The 25,768-nt window shown below is 33.2% G+C and overlaps 2 protein-coding genes across 2 annotated transcripts; both read left to right on the top strand.

Annotated features, from left to right (window-relative positions):
• The first annotated feature begins 2,685 nt into the window (after nt 1-2,685).
• LOC144574399 (large ribosomal subunit protein uL4-like) lies at nt 2,686-4,588 on the top strand. Its single transcript, XM_078324360.1, has 2 exons — nt 2,686-3,860; nt 4,357-4,588. Exons 1-2 carry the CDS (start codon nt 2,739-2,741, stop codon nt 4,468-4,470), a joined length of 1,236 nt encoding a protein of 411 aa, XP_078180486.1. The 5' UTR covers nt 2,686-2,738; the 3' UTR covers nt 4,471-4,588.
• A 1,743-nt stretch (nt 4,589-6,331) lies between these two features.
• On the top strand, nt 6,332-12,363 carry PKP-ALPHA (Pyruvate kinase family protein). The gene is made up of 7 exons (XM_078324359.1): nt 6,332-6,804; nt 8,061-8,322; nt 9,689-9,776; nt 10,051-10,244; nt 10,710-10,831; nt 10,924-11,402; nt 11,827-12,363. Exons 1-7 carry the CDS (start codon nt 6,380-6,382, stop codon nt 12,126-12,128), a joined length of 1,872 nt encoding a protein of 623 aa, XP_078180485.1. The 5' UTR covers nt 6,332-6,379; the 3' UTR covers nt 12,129-12,363.
• The last annotated feature ends 13,405 nt before the right edge of the window (nt 12,364-25,768 follow it).

Raw genomic sequence — 25,768 nt, 5'->3', positions numbered from 1 at the left:
AAATAGTGTTGTTGAAAGAGAAAAAGAGAACCTCATAGGAATCAATTGAGAATTAAATTAGGAAGATATCATGCTGCCGAATACATCGGGGTTAAATACCAATATTATGTTTTTTTCCCACATAACTCATGTAACCGAACAGGGCCTGTGAATAGGGGTGAAAACGGGTTAGATATTATCCGATCGAATTCGGATCTGTATTCGAATTTTTCGGATTTGGATATTCAGATACGGATAGTTTGCGGATACGGATATTGTTTTTCAGATACGGATACGAATTCGGTATTAATTTTTGAATCGAATACGGATACGAATACGGATAATTATCCGGATACAGATATTTTGTCTTTTCAGATATCCGGATTTTGGAGTTTCTAATTTTTTATTTTGCCGTTTCCTGTTTCTCAATTCTCAATTTTCCGTAGTGACTGGGGCCATGCCACGCAGCCACATACCTCTTTCTCTCTGCCTTTCAATATCTGCTTTTTGGGACAGGTTGGATTGGAATAAGGTTTTTAGGGGTTTTTTTTAGTTTTGACATAGAAGCCATTGAAATTTTTTAATTGACATATAAGTCGAAAAACCTTTGTCTTAATAATATTGCGGGAAGTTTTTTTTTGGTACTTAACTATTCATTGCAAACTAAAGGTTATCCAAGTTTATAGGAAAAACTTTATTTAAAATTCAATACTTGTAAGTTCCATGTTAAAATTAGTAAACAACTTTATTAGGTTTGTCAGATAACCACACTAATTAACTATAACTGGGTGTTATATGACTATATCTCTGCTATTAACTGATAGAGTCTTTGATTGATATCCTAAGTGAATAAATTGATATGCTATAATATTAACATGATTGATATACAATTATGCTAAATTTTACTTCTATTTTTAACGGGGGAATTTTTTTTGTTATATTAATTTTGTTATAATATATATATATATCTGAATTAGAAATTCGATTTATATCCGTATTCATATTTGTATTCGACTAATATTCGATTCGTATTCGTATCCGATTAATATCCGATCCGTATTCATATCCGATTAATATCCAATTCGTATCCGTATCCAGAAAATAAAAACGAATACGAATATGATTTTATCACTATCCGATCCGTATTCGATCCGTTTTCACCCCTACCTGTGAATGATCTGGGAAAACACTTGGGGACCGGACCACAATCCTGGCAGCTTATACTTTTTTTACAATCATGAATAAAAACAAATTAATTACATCATCATCCATCACCCGGGCCGATTTTAAGAGGTCAATTTTTAATTGCCTCAGGGCTGAGGTGAGAAAAAAAAAATTTTGGGGACCATATTGGCCTCTCTCTCAGAATAGAAAACTAATAAGGCTTAAGACTGTTCTAAACCTTCCAAATTAGAAGAAGTAATATGCAAAAGGCGTAGTTAATGTTGTTACCATAGCGTAGATTGTTTTTTTTTTTTTTTTTATGTTTTGAAGTAAATTTTTTTTCATTATTTCGACAACTAAGTTGCAGTAATTATTTTTTATTCATATACTAAGATAAGTTTTTTTAAGGCTTTGCTCCTATGTTCCAAACCCTTTTAGTTTGAAAAGCTAATGAAAACATTTTCTTACCCTATATTCATACTCGAGAAACTAACGAAAAAACTTTATTTGTATCGACTACGGTACAAATCAAGTAATAAATGGATAAGACTATAAGAGGGTATCATCGACACCCCTTCTTATCACCAGGTGCAAATACAAACATCAAAATTCCAAGGAGATGTATGTTAGTGAGAATAAAAATTAGAAAAATAAACGAAATTGGGGCACTAATTCAGACTGTTCATAAATGTGTTTATACTATTGTTTCAACATGCCGAAGTCGAAGTCCAAATATAATAATGTATAAATCAATTCAACCATGTTTGTACAAGTATATATAGATAAAAGATAAGCATACTAGTAGAATGACTTTTCAAATATAGAATTTTTAAATCAGCCATACCTGTACCAGTGTACTACAAAGTGCTTATCATCATCAGATTAATTCTATATCGGTACAAATAAGTAAACTAGCTTTTCAAATCTCAACTATAGAACTACATATCTTATTATTACACTGATACTTTTGTCAGTATAATTTTGTATTTATTTTTGTAATAATCAAATAAAATTATTAAAAAATTACATTAATATTGCCAATGTTTTTATGCTTACCAAGTTACCATCATCAAATATATATTTTTAATTATATATCTTCTAGTGTCTAGTAGATGGATATTGATGAGTCGGCAATTCTATATTCTGAAAGGCAAAAATAATTAAAAAAAATGGAATAAAAGAAATGACAATATCTAATAATATGTCAACGATAATAATTGACATATCTACTTAATTTCAGCATTAATTTCCTTTAATTAAAATTTTACAGCTTTATTAATTTCCTTCTGGGAGAGAGGATAATATAGTCCATAAAAAAGTTTATCTCACCTCCGCCCTGCAGCAGTTAAAATTTGCATACAAATGTTTGCTATAAATACGCCATTTCATTTATCATCCGTCTCGTCTTTCCTACTAGTGCTCATCTAGTTTTAGAAAGATCGAACTAATCGGAATCAAAGGCGGATCACCAAATCCTAATTCCTACGCATCCTTTAATTAGACATCATGTACCTTTAATTAGCCCTCTCACGATCACCCAATAAAACCCTGCGTCCTCTGCTTCCAGTGCGGCTCAAACCCTCATACTAGCAGCCATGGCGCCAGCCACAGCTGCCGCTCGACCCCTTGTCTCTGTCCAATCCCTTACTGGCGACATGGCCGTCGACAGCGGTAAGAAAACCATGTCTGTACCATTACCTGACGTTCTCATAGCACCAATCCGCACTGATGTAATCCGAATGGTTCATGCTCACCTGTCACGCAACAAGCGCCAGCCATATGCTGTCTCCAAGCGTGCCGGCCACCAGACCTCGGCTGAGTCCTGGGGCACTGGTCGAGCTGTGTCACGTATCCCTCGTGTCCCTGGCACTGGGACTCACCGCGCTGGTCAGGGTGCTTTTGGCAACATGTGTCGTGGCGGTCGCATGTTTGCCCCGACTAAGCCCTGGCGCCGCTGGCACAGGCGTGTGAACATCAACTTGCGACGATATGCAATGGTCTCTGCCCTTGCTGCCTCTGCTGTTCCATCGCTTGTCATGGCAAAAGGCCACCAGATTGAGGCAGTGCCTGAGCTCCCTCTTGTGCTCTCTGACTCAGTTGAATCGATCGAGAAGACCTCGGCTGCGATCAACATCCTGAAGCAAATCGGTGCGTTTTCTGATGCTGAGAAGGCGAAGGACTCTGTCAAGATTCGTCCCGGAAAAGGTAAGATGCGCAACCGCCGGTACATCAACAAAAAGGGCCCTCTGATCGTGTATGGCACTGAGGGATCTAAGATTGTGAAGGCCTTCCGTAACATTCCTGGAGTTGATGTGGAAAATGTCGAGCGCCTTAACCTGCTCAAGCTCGCACCAGGTGGCCATGTCGGTCGATTCATCATCTGGACCAAGTCAGCCTTTGAGAAGCTTGACTCAATTTTTGGCACCTTTGACAAGGCATCAGAGAAGAAGAAGGGGTATGTGCTTCCAAGGCCGAAAATGATGAATGCTGACCTAGCGAGGATCATCAACTCTGACGAGGTGCAATCGGTGGTGAAGCCAGTCAACAGGGAGGTGAAGAGAAGGGAGCTGAAGAAGAACCCAATGAAGAATGTCAGTGCTCTGTTGAAGCTGAACCCTTTCGCGGGTACCGCAAGGAGGATGGCGATTCTTGCAGAGGCGCAAAGGGTCAAGGCCAAGAAGGAGAAGATTGAGAAGAAAAGAAGCCCCATTAGCCCGGTAATGGTTTTTTCTCCATACACCTTTCTAGTGTTTTGTTTTTGTTTTCTTGGAAATTTATGATTTTTATATACCTCGATTTTGTTAAAACTGTTTTGTGCTAATAATCAGAGGTATATCCGTTTATTTAATAGTCATATTATGCACTAGGTAAGCCAGGTATCTATATATTATCAATTTGAATTAAATAGTTTCCCATATATTCAGCATTTCAGCATGTTAGTACAGCTAAGAGAGAATAGATATAGTTGATTATACCACTGAATTGAATGTAAGATACCTTCTAGTATCTTTTATAGAGCGGGTTATATATATGTCTTTTTTTTCAAAATAATGATATATAATTAATTATCCTGCTCATCTTGTCACCCATTATTTCCTTGATTTGTATAAGTTTTGTCACTTCCAATGTAGACATGTAGTTTCATGCTAATTCTACGACTTACAGTTTAATTATTTTGTTTCTTTTATTCGGAATGTGATTGATTAATAATAGGAGGAGAAGGCAAAGATCAAGGCAGCTGGAAAGGAATGGTACAAGACCATGATTTCTGACAGCGATTACACCGAGTTCGATAGCTTCTCCAAGTGGCTCAGAGTGACACAGTGAGAGCAGGATTTCCATCCAGAATACCAGTATTTATAATTAGTTAATCAGTTTACTGATTTTAATCTTGGTTTTGTTTGCTTGTTAGATTTACTTATTAATTGCAGATCGATCTTTTATAAAGACTATATGTTGAGTAGTAGTTTGCTTTTTGTTCTTTTAATTAAAAACCACCGTAGTTTGCTTTTGTTTGAGACATTTGATATATATAGCATCAAATGTTACTGGTATTAGCATTAGAAGTATCTGTTATAGTGTTATGGCTTTGGATTGTTGATTTTAAGTCTTTTCGTGAATCTTTTGCTTAAATTTCATGCTGTTTTAGACTCTTAGGATAAAAGGTGCATTTATGATGCAGCTGGAAAACGGATGTGTTTGTCAGGAATTACGATCCATAGAGACAGAGTTAGTATCACCTACTTTTTCAAAAAACAAAAGTATTGAAAAATTAGTGGATCTGAGTAAAATTAAAGGAGTCTGATCCGATACTACTGTGGACCCTGTTACGGGCCTTTTCTTTCGGCCTGGGCCTCATATTTTGAAAACCCAACGCTCTACTGTGTTTCGTTGCAAAACATGTGGGCTAACACAAACCTTCGATGCTGAAATGGACGTAGTATGGTCCGTCCGATATTCAAATTAAATGGCTGAGATCTTCTGCTACCTTTCCTACAGTTATATCATACAACTTGTTTATATGACATAATATATTATTGTAGCTCTTGATTTCATTGAGTTTGATTTTAAAAATAGCACAGCAAAGTCAGTTCTGTTATGAAATGCCATGGAATGATATGGCACGCATGTTGGTTACGTGTCATGATTCACGTGTTTTATGTTGTGATTATTTGTGTACCGTGACTATCTTTTAAAAAATTTGACACGATACGGTACATCACGTCTTGTGAAAGATCTAGTTACAACACGGTACGACACGTGGTTACACGAGTCATATGTAATTAGAACCATTAGATCTTGATCAAATGGTGAATTTTGAATAAACTAATCTAAATTATGATCGAATGATCACACAAGTCACGTTTGGTCTTAGCACATTTAGGCACAACGTGATTCACGTGGCGTGACCATTCACATGTCATTGCCACTCCTTGAATATTTGATCACAACACGGTATAACACATGAAAAATTAACTCCATCACAACACGACAAGGTACAAGACTAAAATCACAGCGTATTAGTCACGACACAATACAGTAAGCTACGTTTTTTCCACTCTACCCATATATCATTGTTTCGGTATAGCGAATCATTTTTGTACCGGATATATTCAGAAAAGTGACCTAGTATTTCAATATGTATTGATCTGATAAGAATGAGATTCCAACCATTTATTTTAATTTGACACAAATTTTAAAATACTCCTAAGCCTAAAACATGCTCAAGAAAAAATCGTTCTACTGAAACTAACTAGTTACATACAGTGTTGTAAAAAACTATCTTTAACAGCCAATTAAATAATTGTTTAATCGTTAATGGCAACCAAACCGTTACGAATACATTTAATATATGTCTGTTTGTGAATGAAAACGATTAATCGGTCGTTTTTCCGATTAATCGGCAATTTTACTGTTTAATCGTCCGTTTATTTTAATTTATTTCCGTTTATTTCAATTTATATTTCTTAATAATAAAAAATGAGTTTTAAATGAATAGACAATAAATAAAATAAGTTTGTAAGTTTTTAAATTCAAAATGTTTCTCATGTTAAATAGGATATTATGATATTTAGAGAGAGAAAAAAAAAAAAGTAATTTCGATTTTGATGTTATCAGATTCAAGGGTATACATGAATTTTTCTCGTCTTTACCGGCTCTTTGGAGGTTTGGACTTTGGATCTCACTTTTACAATGTATAACGGGACCCACTTTACAGTCTTTGAGGAGACAACCCATGGTCCAAGTTTACACAAAAATTTTATCCACCTCGCTTCGTGATGTCCGTCGTTCTCTGAGAAGAACCTCAATTGAAACTCGAAACACTCCTATCTCACTCTCTCTCACTCCAAGCCGCTATTTTCTCTTCTCCGACGAAATGTCGACCCAATCGATTCACCTCCTCTCACCTTCCTTTCCCTCCTCTCGCTCCCTCTCCAACCTCCCAGCCTCTTCTCGTCTTCTCTCTCTTATCCCCATTTACCTTCCCTTTCCGCTTCGGCGCCACGCCTTTCCTCTTTCCTGTAGCTGTTCTTCATCTCATACTCCACTTCTGTCATCTGATAATGGATTCGGATCTAACTTGGTGGTGGCCCAGGCTACGTCTTCAGCAATTGACGTTGACGCTGTCACTGAGGCTGAATTGAAGGAAAATGGATTCAGGTGAGGAGATTAACCAATTGATTGTTGATGATTCAATGCTAATTCTACAATCAGTGTAGCTGTAATTTTGTGCTTCCATAACTTATCTTTTTTGCCAAATGTTTTAAATAAAATGTTGTGTCACTGCATGCTTAATTGAAGTCAGTATGATCAAATGAACGCCAATTTGGTGTTTTATTTCAAATAGGATTTATGTGGAGTATAATCTATGCAAATTAGGTCCAGGTTATTTCGATTAAAGACTAAGGCAAGCCAATTATATGTTTTTTTTGTAGTATGCTGGAAATGATAATTCTTTTTTTTTTTTTTATAAAAAAAAAAAAGGTATTATAACCCATATTGCTATTAAACTAACATATGTATTAATTACATTGACCTAACTTTAAACTGCAACTGCACTCAGACAAAAACTAAACAAAGAGATATCCAAATGCCTCAGCAACTCACACCTGCCTCATTAACTAGTCACTGAACAGAAAACCAAAAAGAATTTGGCTTTCTGCAGGAACAAGTTTTGAGGCCACCCCCCCCCCCCCCCCCCCCCCCCCCCCCCCCCCCGACACACACACAACCACCACCACAATTCAGCTCATCAAATTGGATATCTCTAAAACACAAAATCCTACCCAATACTCAAATGATTGGTACTCAGCTGGTACCAGTAAAGCATATATCAAATGCCATCAACGTCAAACAACTACAAGTAACATATTAGCTAGTACTTCTATTACATCCACAAAATGAATAACACTGAAATGGCACAAAAGACTGCCTTGCTTCATTCATCTGTCAGCATTGGTACCACTGTACCATAGCATCTTCCTTTTCTCCCCTTGCAGGTGTCTCATAGGGGAAACTGGAAATGATAATTATTTAATTAAGTAAAGTATTATAAATGTTGTAGCATGCAAACAGAAAAGAGTGTCATTTAGGTTATTTTGCACAAATAAAATTGAAATCGATTGAACTTGATCAGAACCAAACCCCAACCAAAAGAAAAGCTCATCTAGCCTGAGTCCTCAGATAGCCTTAGTTAAGCAATTAGCTTGTTATTTAACAAACATAAAATAATACAACCGACAAGCATATATCTAGAAAGAAGAGGCCAAAAATGTAAATTATACCAGATCAAAAGCAGATATTTTTAAGTTAAAGATTGTACTACGTAAAAAAGAAAACATAGTCTTGCGGTTGTTATACTTCAAAAACTTTTGCAAGCATTACAAAAATACTAAACTGGCATATTGTATAACCAGGAGCACAAGGAGGACAAAGCTGATCTGCACTGTGGGCCCCGCAACATGTGGGCCGGAGCAACTAGAGGCACTGGCAGTGGGAGGCATGAACGTGGCTCGGGTGAACATGTGCCATGGGACCCACGAATGGCATCGCAATGTGATTCGTCAGGTGCGCAAACTCAATGAGGAGAAGGGTTTTGCTGTTGCCGTCATGATGGATACTGAGGGTAGTGAAATCCACATGGGTGACCTTGGTGGGGCCCCTTCTGCTAAGGCCGAGGTCAGTCTTCTCATCCTTTATCACGATAAAATTGAATTTAAAGACTAATTACAAGTCATGACTGAGTTTTAAAACATCTAACTTAGCAGCCACTAATTATTATTAGATAAATTTGAATCAAATGCATCAGTGAGTTTAAAAATTTATTACAAGTCACGACTCACTTCTCTTTCAAAATCACAATGTTGTGTATTCTGGTTCACAAAACTAACACAAGAACATTATTTGAGGCAGTGGAATTAGAAAAACAATTTTAAAGAAGAATTTGAAGAAATTAGGTGTTTTAGATTAAACATCTAATGTTTTCAAATTAATATAGACTTTTAAGATAGAATAGAGAAGTGCCATTAATCATCATAAATATAAACTTAAAACTAATAGATGACATTAAAAAAAATTTATGTTGTCCAGTTCCTATTTGAATTTTCAATTTGCTTTTTGATTTAGGTATTTATTTGATTTTATTGGCATTTCAAAGATTTTTTCTCAATATTTGAAACCCTCACAACTTGCTTATTTCTGTCTCTTCTTTTCAACTATTATTTCATGTAGCTTACGCTAGACTAATAAATCCCATTTTGGACTTGCTGGATTTCTATTCACTGAAATTTGGATGAGACACTTTTTCTTTATATCCCTTTTATCTATCGTAAAGATTTGAAAAAAAGATCATCACATGGAATTATATTATCCTTCATTTCTTCACATATTAATAACAAAATAAATAAAAAATGAAATGATAAAGCATCTGGGATGCTCTTTATGTTGAAAACTTGGGAGGCATTGCATCTGTCTTGAATTTCCCCCATTTTAGTCTCCATTATGAAAATTGGATGACTGGCTTGAATTGTTATTGGAAGGTGGGATCCACATGGGCTACCTCGAAGGGCCCTTTTTCTATGCTATGGGGGGTCAAACACACATTGGGGGTCAATCATATAAAATTTTAATGTCAGTATAGGAGTCAATTTTACAATACCCATATAATTTTACTCTAAACTATATAGAAAATCATGTATAAATACAGAAATTTTGACAATAAACGGAGGTCAATTGACCCCCATCCCCTCTTACTGGATCCACCCGTGGTTGTATTTTTCATCTTAGTCTGTTACTGGAGGGCATGTAAATGTAAGAACAGGTCCTTGGGATCTGCTGGGTTGGTGCCAGTCATAACTATATGATGCTATAATGTACTTTGGATTCATGATAAGCTGAATGTTTGTACTAGGCAACATCTTTTATAAAGATAATTATTGACAATCGACCAAAATCAAAAGATGGTTTTTTCTACAAAATAGGTCAAAGTTAACTTGTTATGGGCTATATATTATTTTTCCTGACCTCCTAATGGAATCATTTGTAGGATGGTGAAATATGGACATTTAGTGTCAGATCTTATTCTCCTCTGCCGGATCGTACTGCTAATGTAAACTATGATGGTTTTACTGAAGGTAACTTTAATTTCTGAAATAACCCCTCTCTATCTCTCTCTAAACTTCTAAGGCATTATATTACTTGAACTAAATGCTGGCACTTGCTGGTTTTGACTGAAGTAGAGGCTTGATTATGTCTTAATTTTGTGGATTGCAATGCGGTCATGTAGGTTTATAAGGTGCCAGTTTACTTGTTTGGTACTATTGCCCGTGAGTAGGCATAACTGGGAAAAACAAAAAAAGGGTGGGTAGGCCAGTATTGTTGGTTTAAGTCTTAAATACTTGTGAACAGATATAAGGATCGGGGATGAATTGCTAGTGGATGGAGGCATGGCTAGGTTTGAGGTGATAGAGAAGGTGGGGCCTGATGTGAAGTGCCGCTGCACTGACCCTGGCTTGTTGCTTCCACGGGCTAATCTCACTTTTTGGCGAGAGGGTAGTTTGGTGCGTGAGCGGAATGCCATGCTCCCTACAATTTCTTCTAAGGTAACTTGCATTTGGTATTAACATGCTGTACTAGTTTCACTGGCAAATGTTGTACCCTCTTGTAATGATTGGTTTGAGCCCAAATAAATTTTGTCGATTTCGTGGGTTGTTTATGTTCGTATGTAATAATAAGCGAGGGTTTCTTTAGATTGATTGGAGAACAAGATTTTTATTGAAGCTATTTATTAATTCTTAAATATAAAATATGGAATTAATAACATACTTTTGTGTACTGATTAGTTTAATGCTCATATTGATCTGAACTTCTATGAAATGTTTGCTTTAGTACCATAATTTAGCATTTTACATATTTTTCAGTATCCTTTAATCGTACCTAGCATGTCTTTTTGTGTTCTAAAATCGACGAGGTTGCAATTAGAAAGAAGAAACCCATCGTGTGAATTCAATAATATGTACCTTGTTTATTTCCCCTCTTGATAGTTGATACTATGAGCAAATTTGCAGGATTGGCTTGACATAGATTTCGGCATTGCTGAAGGTGTCGATTTCATTGCTGTTTCATTCGTCAAATCCGCTGAAGTCATTAGCCATCTCAAAAGCTACATAGCTGCACGTTGTCCTGGCTGGTAAACCATAATTTCTTTGTTTTACAGATTGATTTCTGAGTAGTGACTATATTACTATAAATTATCTATTATTTACTTGGCATATGTATCAGTGAAATAGGTGTAATTGCAAAGATAGAAAGCATCGATGCTCTAAAGAACCTTGAAGAAATAATTCGTGCATCAGATGGTGCGATGGTTGCTCGAGGTGACATGGGGGCCCAGATCCCGCTCGAACAAGTCCCAGCATTCCAGCAAAAGATCGTCAGACTCTGTCGCCAACTCAACAAACCAGTAATCGTTGCATCCCAGCTCCTTGAGTCCATGATAGAGTACCCGACTCCAACACGTGCTGAGGTGGCTGACGTTTCCGAGGCAGTGAGGCAGCGGGCTGACGCGCTTATGCTGTCTGGTGAGTCAGCCATGGGGAGGTACCCTGACAAGGCACTGAGTGTGCTGAGGAGTGTTAGTTTAAGGATAGAGAGATGGTGGAGGGAGGAGAAGAGAAGAGAGGCACTGGAGATGCCTGAGGTGGCATCGTCATTTTCAGATAGAATTTCGGAGGAGATTTGCAATTCAGCTGCCAAAATCGGTAAGCAAGTATAGTATAAATAATCTAAGGTAGGTATTTGCTAGAAGATTTGGCTTAGACGCGATGGATTGCCAGTTGGAACTCAAACATGTTAATTTTTTTTTTTTTTTTTTAATTCCTATTTGTGTTTTTCTCTTGGTCATGTACGTGGAACCACATTATCTTTTTTAACACCTCTATATACCCACAAATTTATAAATCTTAACACTTAAACAATGAATATTTCCTTATTTAACAATTAAGACAATGCTGAGTGCAGCCATAATGCATGTTAAATAAGGTCTCCAGATGTGAAGAAAGGGAACTACCATCACATAGTTTGTTTAAAAGATATATTAAGCATGAAATCTGAATTGTTTGGATAATTTATTGGTCACATTTGTTTATTTGTTTTTTTTTTTATTAATTTAATGTATCTTTGCAGCAAATAACCTGGGAGTGGATGCAGTATTCGTGTACACAAAAACAGGCCACATGGCGTCCCTGCTGTCGCGGTGCCGTCCTGACTGCCCAATATTTGCCTTCACCACTTCGACAACTGTGCGACGGCGGCTGAACCTGCAGTGGGGTCTGATCCCTTTTCGCTTGAGCTTCTCTGACGACATGGAGAGCAACCTCAACCGCACCTTCGCCCTATTGAAGGCCCGTGGGATGATCCAGTCTGGAGACCTCGTAATTGCGCTCTCAGACATGCTACAGTCGATCCAAGTCATGAATGTGCCTTGATGTTGTAAGATCAGTTTATTTTTGTGTTTCTATCTTTCTTTGCATTTGTGATTCGATGCTAGTAAAAGCTGATTGGTGTTATTTATTCTGAGGAATAAGGTGGTGGGGTTTGTGTAGTTTTTGGCAAGAGTGATTAGTAATTAGTTTGTAGTTCCGGAAGTGTTGTAATTTATTCAAATGATGAATGTACCCATGTTGTTTGTAAGATCTAGAAGCTGTATGTTTTATTTTATAATTTTTGTCTGCTGCTTTTTAGCTAACTATTATTTGTGTATTTCCAGCCACTCATCAAAGTGTTCTTGTTTTCTGTTTGGGATTGAAGTAATGTACTGAAGCCCAAACAGTTGCATTGGCATTTTGGGCCGATTTTTTTAAAAATACCCAAAAAAATAATTATTTTATTAAAAATAACCAAGTTTTGGATGAAATTTTAAAAATACCCAGGCCGCAGATTTTTTCTGCGCTCCGGAATTTTTATTCCGGGCCGCAGAAAAAATTTGCGCCCCGAAAATTTATTTATTTTTTTTTTTTTTTGAATTTTTTATTCCGAGCGCAGATTTTTTCTGCACTCGGTAATTTTTTTTTTTTTTTTTTTTTTTTCTTTTTTCTTTTCTTTTTTCTTTTCTTTTTTCTTTTAGAGTTTGGAGAAAAAAAAATTCATTATGTATATGTATGTATGTGTATGTATGTGTATGTGTATGTGTATGTGTATGTATGTGTATGTGTATGTGTATGTGTATGTGTATGTGTATGTGTATGTATATGTATATGTATATGTATGTATATGTATATGTATATGTATATATATGTATATATATGTATATGTATATGTATATATATGTATATATATGTATATGTATATGTATATATATGTATATATATGTATATGTATATATATGTATATGTATATATGTGTATATAATATATGTATAACTCATTTTTTTTATAATATATGTATATGTATATAATATTTATGTTTATGTATATGTATATGTATATGTAGATGTATATGTATATTTTTTTATTTTTTTTTTAAAGTTTGGAGAAAGAAAGTATCCATGATCTGATTTTTTTTAATAATATATGTGTTTGTATACATAATATAATATGTGTATAATATATGTGTATGTGTATGTATATGTATATGTATATATGTGTATATAAGATATGTATATGTATATATGTGTATATATGTGTATACATATACATAAACATAAATATTATATACATGTATATTTATATATATGTGTGTGTATATATGTATATTTACACACACACACACATATATACATACATATACATACACATATACATACATATACATACACATATACATACATATACATAATGGATTTTTTTTTCTCCAAACTCTAAAAAAAAAAAAAAAAAAAAAAAAAAAAAAAAAAATCCCGAGCGCAGAAAAAATCTGCGCTCGGAATAAAAAATTCAAAAAAAAAAAAAAAAAAAAAAATTTCGGGGCGCAAATTTTTTCTGCGGCCCGGAATAAAAATTCCGGAGCGCAGAAAAAATCTGCGGCCGGGGTATTTTTAAAATTTCACCCAAAATCTGGTTATTTTTAATAAAATAATTATTTTTTTGGGTATTTTTTTAAAAAATCGGCATTTTGGGCTTGCTATTCATTTGGTTAAAGGCTGATTGCGCTGTTTCCTCGTTCAAATTAAAAACAGCTTTATTCTAAATTGCAGAGTGATGAGCCGAATCGAGATTTTACAATATTAGAGGTAGCACAGGATATATATATTTTTTTTGTACTTGTATTTGTGGCAAGTGAGTGGGGCTTGGATCAGTTTGATTTTAGATTATCTTTGGGAATGCCCAAGGAATAGGGTGTTGAATCATTTGCTTGAGATTATTTTCACTATCTTATTGTCTCAGGACTCAGGTTGGGTTTGCTGGATTTCTGGTTGTTCATTTTTGGATTATTTTTAGATTTTGGATTCTTTGAATTTCGGTTGGATATGTCTCGAGTTATATTCTTTGAACACAACTGTCTCTGGTTGTGTCGAACTTGGATCATCTCAGGTTTGGATTAGTTTTCGGATTTTGGGTCATCGGGTATGGATGAAATCGGGTCGGTTTTGAGATGTCCGCTTCAGATCGTCTCAATGTCAGGTTGTTTGGGTCCAAATACAGGTCATTGGTACGGATCGAATTTCATTTAAAGCTGTTAATTGATTGCCATAATAAGCCGGAAAGTGCCTCGTCAAGAAATACAATAAACAAAATTAAAAGTAAATATACAGGAAATGGAGGCACCGTGAGATAATGAAAGGTCTAGTTAATGGAAATCCTTTTCCAGTGTGGATGTGAAATTAAGCACAATAACATCTCTCATGAAAACATCCAAATTGAGAAAGTGGAGGTAGCACAATTGACTAGAAAAATATCCTAGAGTTGTTATACCCAAAAATCGAGAGTTCGATTTCCCCTCACGAATCTTGATAGCTACTACCAAGTTTTCAAAAAAAAAAAAACATCCAAATTAATCAGTGTTTTCAAAAAAAAAAAAAACATCCAAATTAATCAGTGTTTCAATTATGGTAAGAACTGTTTGGTGCGTATTTGTCTGGACGCTTCTGTTTACTTAATGAAATGAAAAACAATTATAGATATTGGACTTGTGCGTCGAAGACTTCCTTTTAAATTTTTTTTTTTAAGGATATACGGAAAAACTAAATGGTTGATCCATCAAATCTTGAAAATTGTTTTGCGTAGTCTCGTTTCGTTTTTATTAATAAAGACGCTTTTATTCTAATCATTATTAGAGCATTTTGTAAAATTCACGTAATAATACCGCTGAATGTTTCACTATAGATATATATTTTCATGTTACATTGCTTCTTGAATTTAAATTTATCGAGAGTTAAATTACTTATTTTATTGTACTCCTAATAGGGTGTAAACGGATACGGATAATCCGCTCTGTATTCGCTCCGACGGATACGGATAATTGCGGATATGGATACGGATAATTTCATTAAGGTGAATATTTGTATTTATATCCGCAATTATCCGGATCCGAAATGACTCCCAACCAGCTTTAACTTTACTGCTCCGAATAGAAGTTGTTATATATTATCTCATATTCATTTCAGTTTTGGTTGTGGTATAAATGATAATATGATATGATTTTCAATTTAATATATTTTTTGCTGGTAATGGTGCTACAATAACGCAATTTTCTTTGTTTTTTACCTCCGTTTCTTCATTCTTAATTATTTTTCATTCAAAACTTTAGTCCGTGAATGTAGTATGCTTTTAATCACTGCTAAATTAGTTTTAGTCATTGTTTCAAGACAACAACAAGTCATTTTTTGTATCTTAAAGTGCATAACTCAATTATCAGACAATTATTTGTTTCGTATCCGTATTCGAATATGTATCCGTTGATTATCCGCTCCATATCCGTATCCGTTTAAGGCAGATATGATTTTAAATTTTAATATCCGTTTACTATCCGTATCCGTATCTGCTCGTTGAAAAACGAATACAGATATGGTATTAGCATTATCCGCTCCGTTTACACCCCTAACTCCTAAGAAGTTAAAAAAATAATCTTTATTTATGACAGTAGGTCTGTAGAAGTTATTCCACTAAAAAAAAATGATTTAACTTATTTTGTGGTTATTTCATTTTGAGCTCATGTTTTACTCTTTATTTTGACAGTTTAAGTGTGAAATAAGACTCCCACCTTATACTCCAAAATCAAATATGATCAAAATTTGTGAATAGTATTGACCGCGAGGATCACTCCCCTATAGCTCGTATGTCAATAAATTAATGTGCTAGGTCGTCAACAATTTTAAATCCGGTTTGTGTTATATATGTTTATAAGTATAAATTTTTATGAGAAAAAAGAATATTTTTAGCATCTAAACTGTGGAAATTGGTTCAGTTAAACTCTTGAACTATATCATTAATTTGGTTCAAATTAATCAATCCTTCTATGACTAGTCAGTCATATGACTAGCAAATCCTTTCCTATGCCATTATTGAATTCTTGCTTGCTTCATCTCTATCCAGTATTTCATGAGTGTGTTCCTCTTGTTTAATTTGGAGATAATGAGAAGTCAAATGGTGGAGCACAATGAAAGAGACCAAGAGTTTTAATTTTGTATTCATGAACAAAAAAAGTTGATTATAGGTTTGTTCAGATCTAGACACGTCATCTCAGCGTAGTAATATAATATAAAAGTGACAGGACTAAATTGTATCAAATATATTATTTTGAGAATGTGGAATTCGACAATTTTACGAACCCTTCTTGTGCACTTAAAATACACTTCAAAACATCACTTAATATCTTCATGATTTTTATATCAATGAGTAGCTCACAATCAACAATCATACACCACATTAACTAAAAAGTTAGAAACTAAATCAACCACCAATTCACAACCACCAAAGATCACTAAAAAGAGGAAATACCAAAAAAAAAACATTATCGCAGATTAAATCGAGCCAAAAGAAAAGTACAAAAGAGCAACAAACTAATATTAAGTGGTTCCACCAAGACCTTTATCGAGAGGTCACGGAACAAACTTCAATAAAAGAGATTAAATTGAAATTTAATGTACAATCGCTTAATGCAAGTAATTATTTGATCCGATATTCTACCAGAGTCATTTAGTTTACCTCAAGATTTGTTAAAATAGTTTTAAGATTCGCACGCATCGAGTGCACACGAAACTTAAAGCGGATTAAACAACTTCGATCGAATATCAAACCAAATTTAATTTAATACCCATCGGATCGCACATCTCCTTTTTTCACAATATCTAAACTTTCGTCCACAAGTACAGTTTAGGTCCGATGGCCATCAAAGCCAAATTAAATTTGTTTGAATCTTAAAACACATTAGATCCAAATTTTCTATCAATAGTCATCAAACCTACATTTTTATCCTCCCACACATTAGAAACCTTTAGGTACAATTTACAAAGAAGAAACCTAAGTTGTTATTTTTGCTTTACGAAAAGCTTCTTATGGGGAAGTTAGTCAAGCTACCGTTACAGGTGGCATGCAAAGAAAACACCAGTCTAAAACAATTAATATCCAAAGTAATATATGAAACAATACTAGTTGCAAAAATTCTGGGACCATTTCTTGTGCCAAAGGTTGCATTGTAATTGCATTCACAATTTCTTCATAAATTAAAGAGCACTGGATTAATTGCTCTCCAAACTTTTAAAAGATATGCGTCCTTCTTTTCTTTTAATAAAGAAAAAGAGAAGAAACAAAGAAATTAAAAAAAAAGGAGGACAACAAACAGTATGCTAGGAAGAATCATTTTTCATGTACATTTCACTTGAAAAGCATTTTCTTTGTAGGGTTCACTTGTTTAGCAATTAGCATTGACTCTTTAGTTAATTTTCTTTGGTTTTTCAAGTAGTGTGCTGTGATTCTGTTTGAGTTACTTTGTGCTTTTTTAACTACTTTTCCTCGTGTTTCTCCTTTAACTTATTTTGTTTTCTCATCCTTTTTTAATTTGGATGAACCATGCATATAACTGGAGGATTACATAATCATCATGCTGTTAAAATAATCAATTAATGTCAAGTGATTCATTTTGAAAAACTAATTACTTAAACATATATCATATATTTGTTTCTCTGAATTTTTCTCTCTAAATATAAAGTATATATTTAATCACTTGAAATTTAAGAAAGATAAATTTACTAATAGTAAAAATTATGTATGTTTATGGGCATGTTGATCACGTGTCATAATCAAGTTAACGATGTTAAGTGCAATTGATAATTTCCCTTTATGGGGTAGACATTTATGGCGCGCTGAATGTTTTAAGAGATGATTGTTAACAATATAAGTTTCGAAGTAACTATCACAAAATGAAAGTTGAAGAAGACCCCATAGGCGGGAAAGTATCGTCTGCAGAGTTTTTCCGTGCGGAGCTGTGCGGCGCTTTTAATCTGGTCCGTTCGTTTCAGATCGGACGGACCAGATCAAATCTTGCCCGAATTTAAAAAAAAAACTCAAAATTTGGTGAACCCTTAATCCAGTCCGTCCGATCCGAAACGAACGGACCAGATTAAAAGCTCCGCACGGAAAAACTCCGCAGAGGATAGCGTTTCCCCATAGGCATTATCCCTAAGCATTTGAGCATTCATGTCAGGCAACTGTGTCAAAAGGTGATTTGGACAATTTTTTTTATTCTACTTTATTTTTCTATAAATTAGATGGCAAATCGATATTTCAATCTCTTTTTTTTTGAAAGTCTTTGCGGAAGCTGCAAAGTCGTGAGAGAAAATCAAACTCTCGACTTGTGGATGACTAACAGTTCTAGAACTTTTTTTTTTCTAGCCAACTGTGTTTACCTCTTCTTTCTCATATTTCAATCTCATTGAGATATTTATTGGGACCGAATTAATTTAGTCATGTAATTTCCGTAAGTTGTTGCGTGTCTGCAGTCTGCACAACAAAAAATACAAAAGCTACTGTGAAATCCGGAAGTCCTCTAACCCTCTTCTCTCCTTCTTTTTCTCTCTTCCACCTGAATTCCTATTTGGGAGAGGCCAATAATTATGTGGTTGCTGGCATGCTGCTTCTAAAAACCAATGAAATCGAACTATTGATTTATCTCATTAGCATGTCCTCAGTGAACTGAATCAATGATTCGGTTTCATCTATTTGCACAAGAAAAAATCAATTAATCTTATTTTTTTTATTATTTTATTTTAAAAAATTTAAAAATAAAATAATTGTAATTTGGAGATACTTGACATCACCTTGCTAGATAAGAGTGATTAATTAAAATACAATCTTGATCAAGACAACAAGCATGTTATTAAAAAATTAAATGCTGGTGTAAGCACAGAAATCAAGTTGATTAATCTATGTGCAATTTTTCAATCCTAGGAGCAAGGCGTCATGTTTGGATTATTAAACCCATATAATGCAAGCACCAATAGTTAATTACCCTCCTTTTAATGCTTTTTTGAAAGCTACATTTTTGTTTTTATTCATTTTATTTATAATTTATTTTTGTACTATCCGTCCTTATCCGTTCTCCCCCACACATCACTCGAAATCAGAAAAGAATAACAAAAGAGAATTAATTTTTGTTGTTGTAACTGCTCTTCTAAAAAAATATATATCTAGTTACTGGGTTAAAGAAAAGTATTTTATTCTCATATGCCCTTCCAAGTTTTCCTTCTACCACGACTTTTTTTATACTCCATTTTTTGGTTGGGAGAAAAAAAAAATCATTACTTTCATGAACACAGATATTTTTTTTTTGTTCAACTATAAAATAAAAACGAGGGGATTGGATATGCAAGTTAAAATAAGATATTATTATTATTATTATTATTTTGAAAGAAAGATGGGGTCCAGCCTTCAAATTTCATATTCATGTTATTACATCAAAAAATTTCTCTCATTCGGATTTCAAACTCACAACTTCTCACATAAAATGTCATGTGTCTTTGCCACTAAATTAAAAGCTAATTTATAAAAAAAAATGAAATTGAAATGCCAATACAATTGAGCGCCATTTTTAATATGTTTGGATAAAAACAAAATACTTGATAATTATTTTTTAGGTACATTACATAATAATGGACAGCTTGAAATTAATAACCAACGGATGTTATTCATCCCAAATAAATAATTTTCTAGTATTAAAGACAATGTATTTCGTGTAAAATATCGTGAAACTCAACTGAGAATTTTCTTGTAAATATTTGAAGTTGGATAAATTGACTATTTTTTATAAAAAAAAATATTATTCATCTAATATAATGTGAAATCACTTTTTCTTAAGCGACATAAACGTCCTTCTGTTTTTATGCATAAAATATATTTAATAAAAACAGTGCATTGTGAAATTAAATCGTGTCCAATTATAATTAGAAATATTATGATCAGTATTTGGGTCAGTGTTGTAAATAACGGTATGCACTCGTTGGACGGACAAAATACCGTCAAACGATTAATTGGGAATAATCAGAAATAGTCGGCTATAATAGAAAACAATCGGCTGATTAGTCGGAAAAATTCATAATAGTTTGATCGCCGCCAAGGACTAATCAGTTGATTAAATGACTTAAACGACCATTTTTACAACAATGATTTGGGCCAAAAATATGACTTGAAAATCCTTCTTGGACTGAGAAAAATCAGGTAGATTTATTACAAATTAAAAACTCTCTTTCTTGAAGTAAACATGACACTAGAGACTAGACTATGTTTCTTTTTCACAGTACAAAGCAAAATAGAATCAAAGAAACAATCCAAATGTCTGGTTGGAACAGACATGTCAAATGCATGTATACCTATGACCCTATTTGAAAATGAAAATAATAATATTCTTTCCTCCCAATCTGACTTTGTTAACTCACCAAATTAATGAATTATGTCATTAAAATCTAATTCCTACAATTTTCTCACAAGTACAAATTTCTCACATACAATTTTCTCACAAGTCTCATTTAAATTCAAACATAAATCATTTGATCTGCGTTAATATTCGCACAGACAGTTAATGTTGAAAATTATTATGAAATACAAATATATAAAGAAATTATTATAATTATATGCTTGGAAACCCACAAATCATGTTGATAATTATTGTCACAGAAAAATTCAAACTGCTAAAGACAAAGAAGGGTTAACTGCTAATGACATTACCTAATAACTACTCCTACATGGACCCCACAATTATTTTTATCTGTGATAAGATCATAAGATCAAGATTAGTTGATAAAATATTCCTTGTCAATTATATTAAAAAGAAGAGACCAAATAAGGGATGAAGACAATTTAGCTTATCTCATTCTATTTGTACTTGTTTCTCTCCTTGTCTCCATCAAGCTTGGATGCCAGTAGAAGTAGATGTAGTATCATCTTTGTTTATTCTAATGAAAGAAATCCTAATATAATTAATGTTGGTTTTAACAACCTATTGAGCTCACAAACTAAGACAAGATATAGTTATATAATTATAAGCCGACACAAAATTATGATAATCAACGGAGAAGAGATTGAAGTGCAGTATTGATGGAAATTTCGATTCATAGGGACGCAAAACAAGAACAATTTTGGGTAAAGATATTGACAGCGCTGGTTTCACTTCAGGCAGTGCATAGTTCATATTTCTTTGCATTTTTTTATTGGCCCTGCTCCGCGTGAAGTGAAAATAGTACTGTCAATATCTTTACCCCCAATTTTGCTATAGGAACAAATTCAAGAATTCGTATCCTCTGCATTAACTAAAAAAGAAATCTTTTGAGTTAATACATATGGACCATCCGGTAAGCTTTAAGATTCGCACGAATTAGATCTGCACAAATATTAAAGACCTCCTATGTTATAAGCATAGGCCGGATGGTCTCCGTTTACAATCAGACAGCCCATATGCGTTAACTCAAAAGATTCTCTTTTGAATTAATGCAGACAATGCGGACTCCAAATTCAATGGGAGTACAATTGAGTTCATGTTTAGATCTTATTCTACTCATTTTAATAGTGACATAATCAAAATAAGTTTTTTTCATGAGATATAATTTAAAATTTTTGTATCCTACCCTTTGAAAGCTAAAGAAATTAGTACTATAAAATTGCTCATAATGAAACCATTTTCTAGTTCATCTATTATACAAATTAACTAAATTTCCGCTCTAGTTAAGAATAAATAATCAATTTTTGATTTAGTAGCAAAAGTAATATTCTCCGTATGAGAAATTGCATGTTTAAAATTTAAACGGAAATCTCTTATTAATATTAAGTTGTTAAATAATTTGACCTTTTCAACCGTTACTAAAAGATGCCGCTCTACTTAATCCCATAATACAAGAAACGTGATCAGATATTTTTAATTCTCTTTGAAAATTTCCAATTACAAAGTTGTTTACATCAAGAAAAAGTAAATATGATAGATATATATATCTCTTTTTTGTTAATTGAAAATCTGAGAAATTGAATTATGATGCGAGAGCGAGACGAGCAGCAAGCAAGTTGCCAGAACTTTTGTCCAGTAGTTTATCATTTGTGTGATTATGAAAGAAAAGGCATATTTCCTTTTCAGTAGAAGGACGTAAATAGTATCATGTCGGAAAAGAAAACAAGGACATAAATAGTAGAAAAGTCGTAAAGGCTATCGAGTGTAGACTCAATACTCAATACTCAATAGGTGAGGTACTGAGGTGCCATTATGAAATGGAGTTGGATCCTCTCCAGTATTATATTAGTTCGAATTGAATTTAGGGGAGTGCTATACTAAGAGCAACGATTCTAATTTTGAGAGCTGAGAGAATTTTTTAATTCTAAATACCCAAATTACCCTTACTTATTTAATAAATTGATTGATTACAGGATTCACTTCCTCTCTCTCAATTAATAATATAACTAATTAAAGGAAAGTTTTGTCCTTGACAGCATGAGGATTTCCCAGGAATAGAAGGGCAAGCATATTTTGTCCTATAAGAAATTATTTAATATTGGAGACCCATATTAATAAAAGAAAAGGGTTCAAATGCCTTCAATTTTTGTACCTTCATCATGCCTCTAGTTTGTAGCTTGTACCTGCATAAGTGTATATTAGCTTGAATTTGTGTATTTGAGGTAAGTTGTGATGATTTTTTATCTTTATATTTTTGTAGCTCTATAGACAGGATGGGTGCCTACACTACTTCGGGCCGGCCGTGGAATGACTTTATGGGATAAAGCTGGGATTGAACCTTCACAAAAGCTCCAACTCTTTTCATATGAAAACAACCCTGTGATTTTTTATCTCATTTTTTATCTGATGAAATTTATAACCATGGTGCTTAAATTAAGCTATTCTTAAGTTTTCTTTGTATTTCTTAGTATGCTAGGATTGTTCGTGAGACACTTTGCGAACTGGAGCTCCCTTATATATTACAAAATGCGGGGATTGGTTCAGCAAATTCTGATTTGCTCTTCAGTCTATCTGGTTCCAGAGAGGTACTGAGACATATTACTTTAAAATTTTAATGGAAAGTCAATACAAATCAAGATTTTGTAAAATCAACGTCTAAAAATTATCCACATTAGTATACATTTTTATAAGCTCAAGATGATAACCAAACCAAAGTTGAAATGCCATAATTTTTTACACGTGCATAGATAAAATGATGTATTTCATATCCAACGGTTTTATTTTGAATTTTAAGATTTAAATTTTGAGTTATTAAAGTTTTTAAAAATAGAGGCATGATGGAGGTACAAAAAATGAAGGCATTTGAACCCTTCTCTTTTATTAATATGGGTCTCCAATATTAAATAATTTCTTATAGGACAAAATATGTTTGCCCTTCCATTCCTGGAAATCCTCATGCTGTCAAGGACAAAACTTTTCTTTAATTAGTTATATTATTAATTGAGAGAGAGGAAGTGGATCCTGTAATCAATCAATTTATTAAATAAGTAAGGGTAATTTGGGTATTTAGAATTAAAAAATTCTCTCAGCTCTCAAAATTAGAATTGTTGCTCTTAGTATAGCACTCCCCTTGAATTTATGCTATTTAGGATCAATTGATCATTCGATTGTCTTAAAATGAAAAACAAAAAATTAATTTCTAATTGTATCAAACGATATTATTACATGGAAAAACTTTTATCGAACATCCAGTTGTTAATATTATAATCTATGTTCGTATCCATGTTTGACACTTATCCGACACCGACACGACCACAATTTGCTAGGAGACACAATTTTCATTTTTTGAATTCGTGTACTTTCTTTAGAATTTTTGAAAATAACTGTTTTTTTACGATCCATAATTTTCTAAAAAATAGCTATTTAAAAAATAGTAAACAAATTTCAAAAAATATAAAATTTTGTATTCAATTACACTTCAATAGAATGATCATCTTGAACTATTTGAATCGACTTTTTAAACTTTAAAATTGATAATATAAGCATGAATTAAAATTTGCATTTTACTTCATGAAACACAATAACGCAACTCATTATTATAATTTTTGATAAATTACCTCCTTTGTGAACTATATGCTAAAATGTGTAAAAATATTAGCGTTTTTTAGAAGCACCTCAAGTAGAAAGAACGTTAGATATTTCCTTTTTGGACGTATCGGGGATATGAGTGTCAATGACACTCTTTTAACAGTTTATCTGATCTATATTGTATTCGTATTCGATAAAACTGGTATAAATAAAAAAAATTTCCGTTAACTTATTAGGTATGAGTATTAATAAGGATATCTTTTTTCATCAACTAAATGGATAAGCATACAGATAAAGATTATTTCGCACCTTCTATATAGAGTAAGTATAAAAAAAAATTTATGTATAACTTTATATTTAATTATGAATGATATAATATATTGAACATTCAATAAACATAGCATAATAAATATTTGATTGCCCTATGCATGATTTCACTTCTCTAGTGCTCTGTAATTATGTATCTTCAATGCTTCGTATTTTTTTTTATTAATTTGTGGTAGCAGAGACTAGACCCCCCCCCCCCCCCCAAAAAAAAAAGAAAAAAACGCAAATGGAGAACACGCAAATAGAGAATGAAGTGCGGAACAAGCAAAACATCTCTATATTCGTTTTTCGTTATTGTTGTCTTTTCCTCAATTTAAATATCCTAAATACGGTAAACAATCTGGCTCTCACTTTCTGTTTTTTAATTTGTTTACTCTTAATAAAGAATAATTTAAGTTAGAATTGATTACACATATGTATTTTGATTTTATATTAGTAATGTGTTATATATGTGTGAAATTAATAATTTTTTATGGTCTATTTTTTTAAAATAATTATTTTTATATTAGTATTATTCGTTATTCATCCGCTACTGTTTTGTTAACCGATAATTCGAACGGATAGGAGTAGAGTATGATAAGATCAATTCTTAATGGGTAAGAATATAGTATGAGTAAATTGATAATGGGTATGAGTATGAAAATAATTCTACCCATTGAAATCCCTAATCCGGAGTGATTAGGGTTTAGGGTTTATGAAAAGATGGAAAACATAGGTTAAAAGATAGAAAAATATTTATAAAGTGTTCTAACCTTCACTCAAACAGACATATGTTAATTTACATGAAAGATAAAAATTTATTTTTCTTATACAGAATAGCTTGTTCCAAAAAATTATATGAATAAGAACAAGTCACATTTTCATTCGCCGGACTGTAAGTTTTTACAAATATATATAATTCACGCCTCCTAAAATGGAAGTAAAAGTCAATTTTCAACATGGCGAACGCCTGATATGTCTCCATTATAAGTGAGTCTAAAACGAGCTTGATTGTTTTTAGTCTGCAACATTAAATTTTGAACCCGTTACATTTCATAAAAAAAAAAACATTGTTTTTACCATCAGATTAAAGACATATTTTTTGTGCTGAGAGAATTTAAAATAATCTATTTGATGTTTCAGACTTTTATACCTGATTTGTTTTCTTTTTACCATCAAGATTTTATGAACTTGGTTGCTGCCCTTTGTAGAAGAAGCAATTGGAAAATTGACAGTTGTTGATCCCGACAAACCACAAAAATTAAAAATATGTATCAAAGGGTGGAAAAATTGACACCCGGTTCCCTTATATCTATCATTATCATGGTTTATCAACAAACTCACACGAACAACAATTAATATTTCA

The sequence above is a fragment of the Carex rostrata genome, chromosome 22 (genome assembly GCF_964058835.1).
Source record: "Carex rostrata chromosome 22, lpCarRost1.2, whole genome shotgun sequence".
In the NCBI taxonomy this organism is placed as follows: domain Eukaryota; kingdom Viridiplantae; phylum Streptophyta; class Magnoliopsida; order Poales; family Cyperaceae; genus Carex; species Carex rostrata.
Note: the sequence above shows the minus strand (reverse complement) of the source record. Positions and strands in the feature narration are given on the sequence as shown.

Bases quoted from the DNA above. Each gene is read 5' to 3' on its own strand.
- LOC144574399 (XM_078324360.1), top strand. From the start codon at position 2,739: ATGGCGCCAGCCACAGCTGCCGCTCGACCCCTTGTCTCTGTCCAATCC. The intron at 3,861-4,356 runs GTAATGGTTTTT...GATTAATAATAG, and splicing joins AAAGAAGCCCCATTAGCCCG to GAGGAGAAGGCAAAGATCAA.
- PKP-ALPHA (XM_078324359.1), top strand. From the start codon at position 6,380: ATGGTCCAAGTTTACACAAAAATTTTATCCACCTCGCTTCGTGATGTC. The intron at 6,805-8,060 runs GTGAGGAGATTA...TTGTATAACCAG, and splicing joins TTGAAGGAAAATGGATTCAG to GAGCACAAGGAGGACAAAGC. The intron at 10,245-10,709 runs GTAACTTGCATT...GCAAATTTGCAG, and splicing joins TCCCTACAATTTCTTCTAAG to GATTGGCTTGACATAGATTT.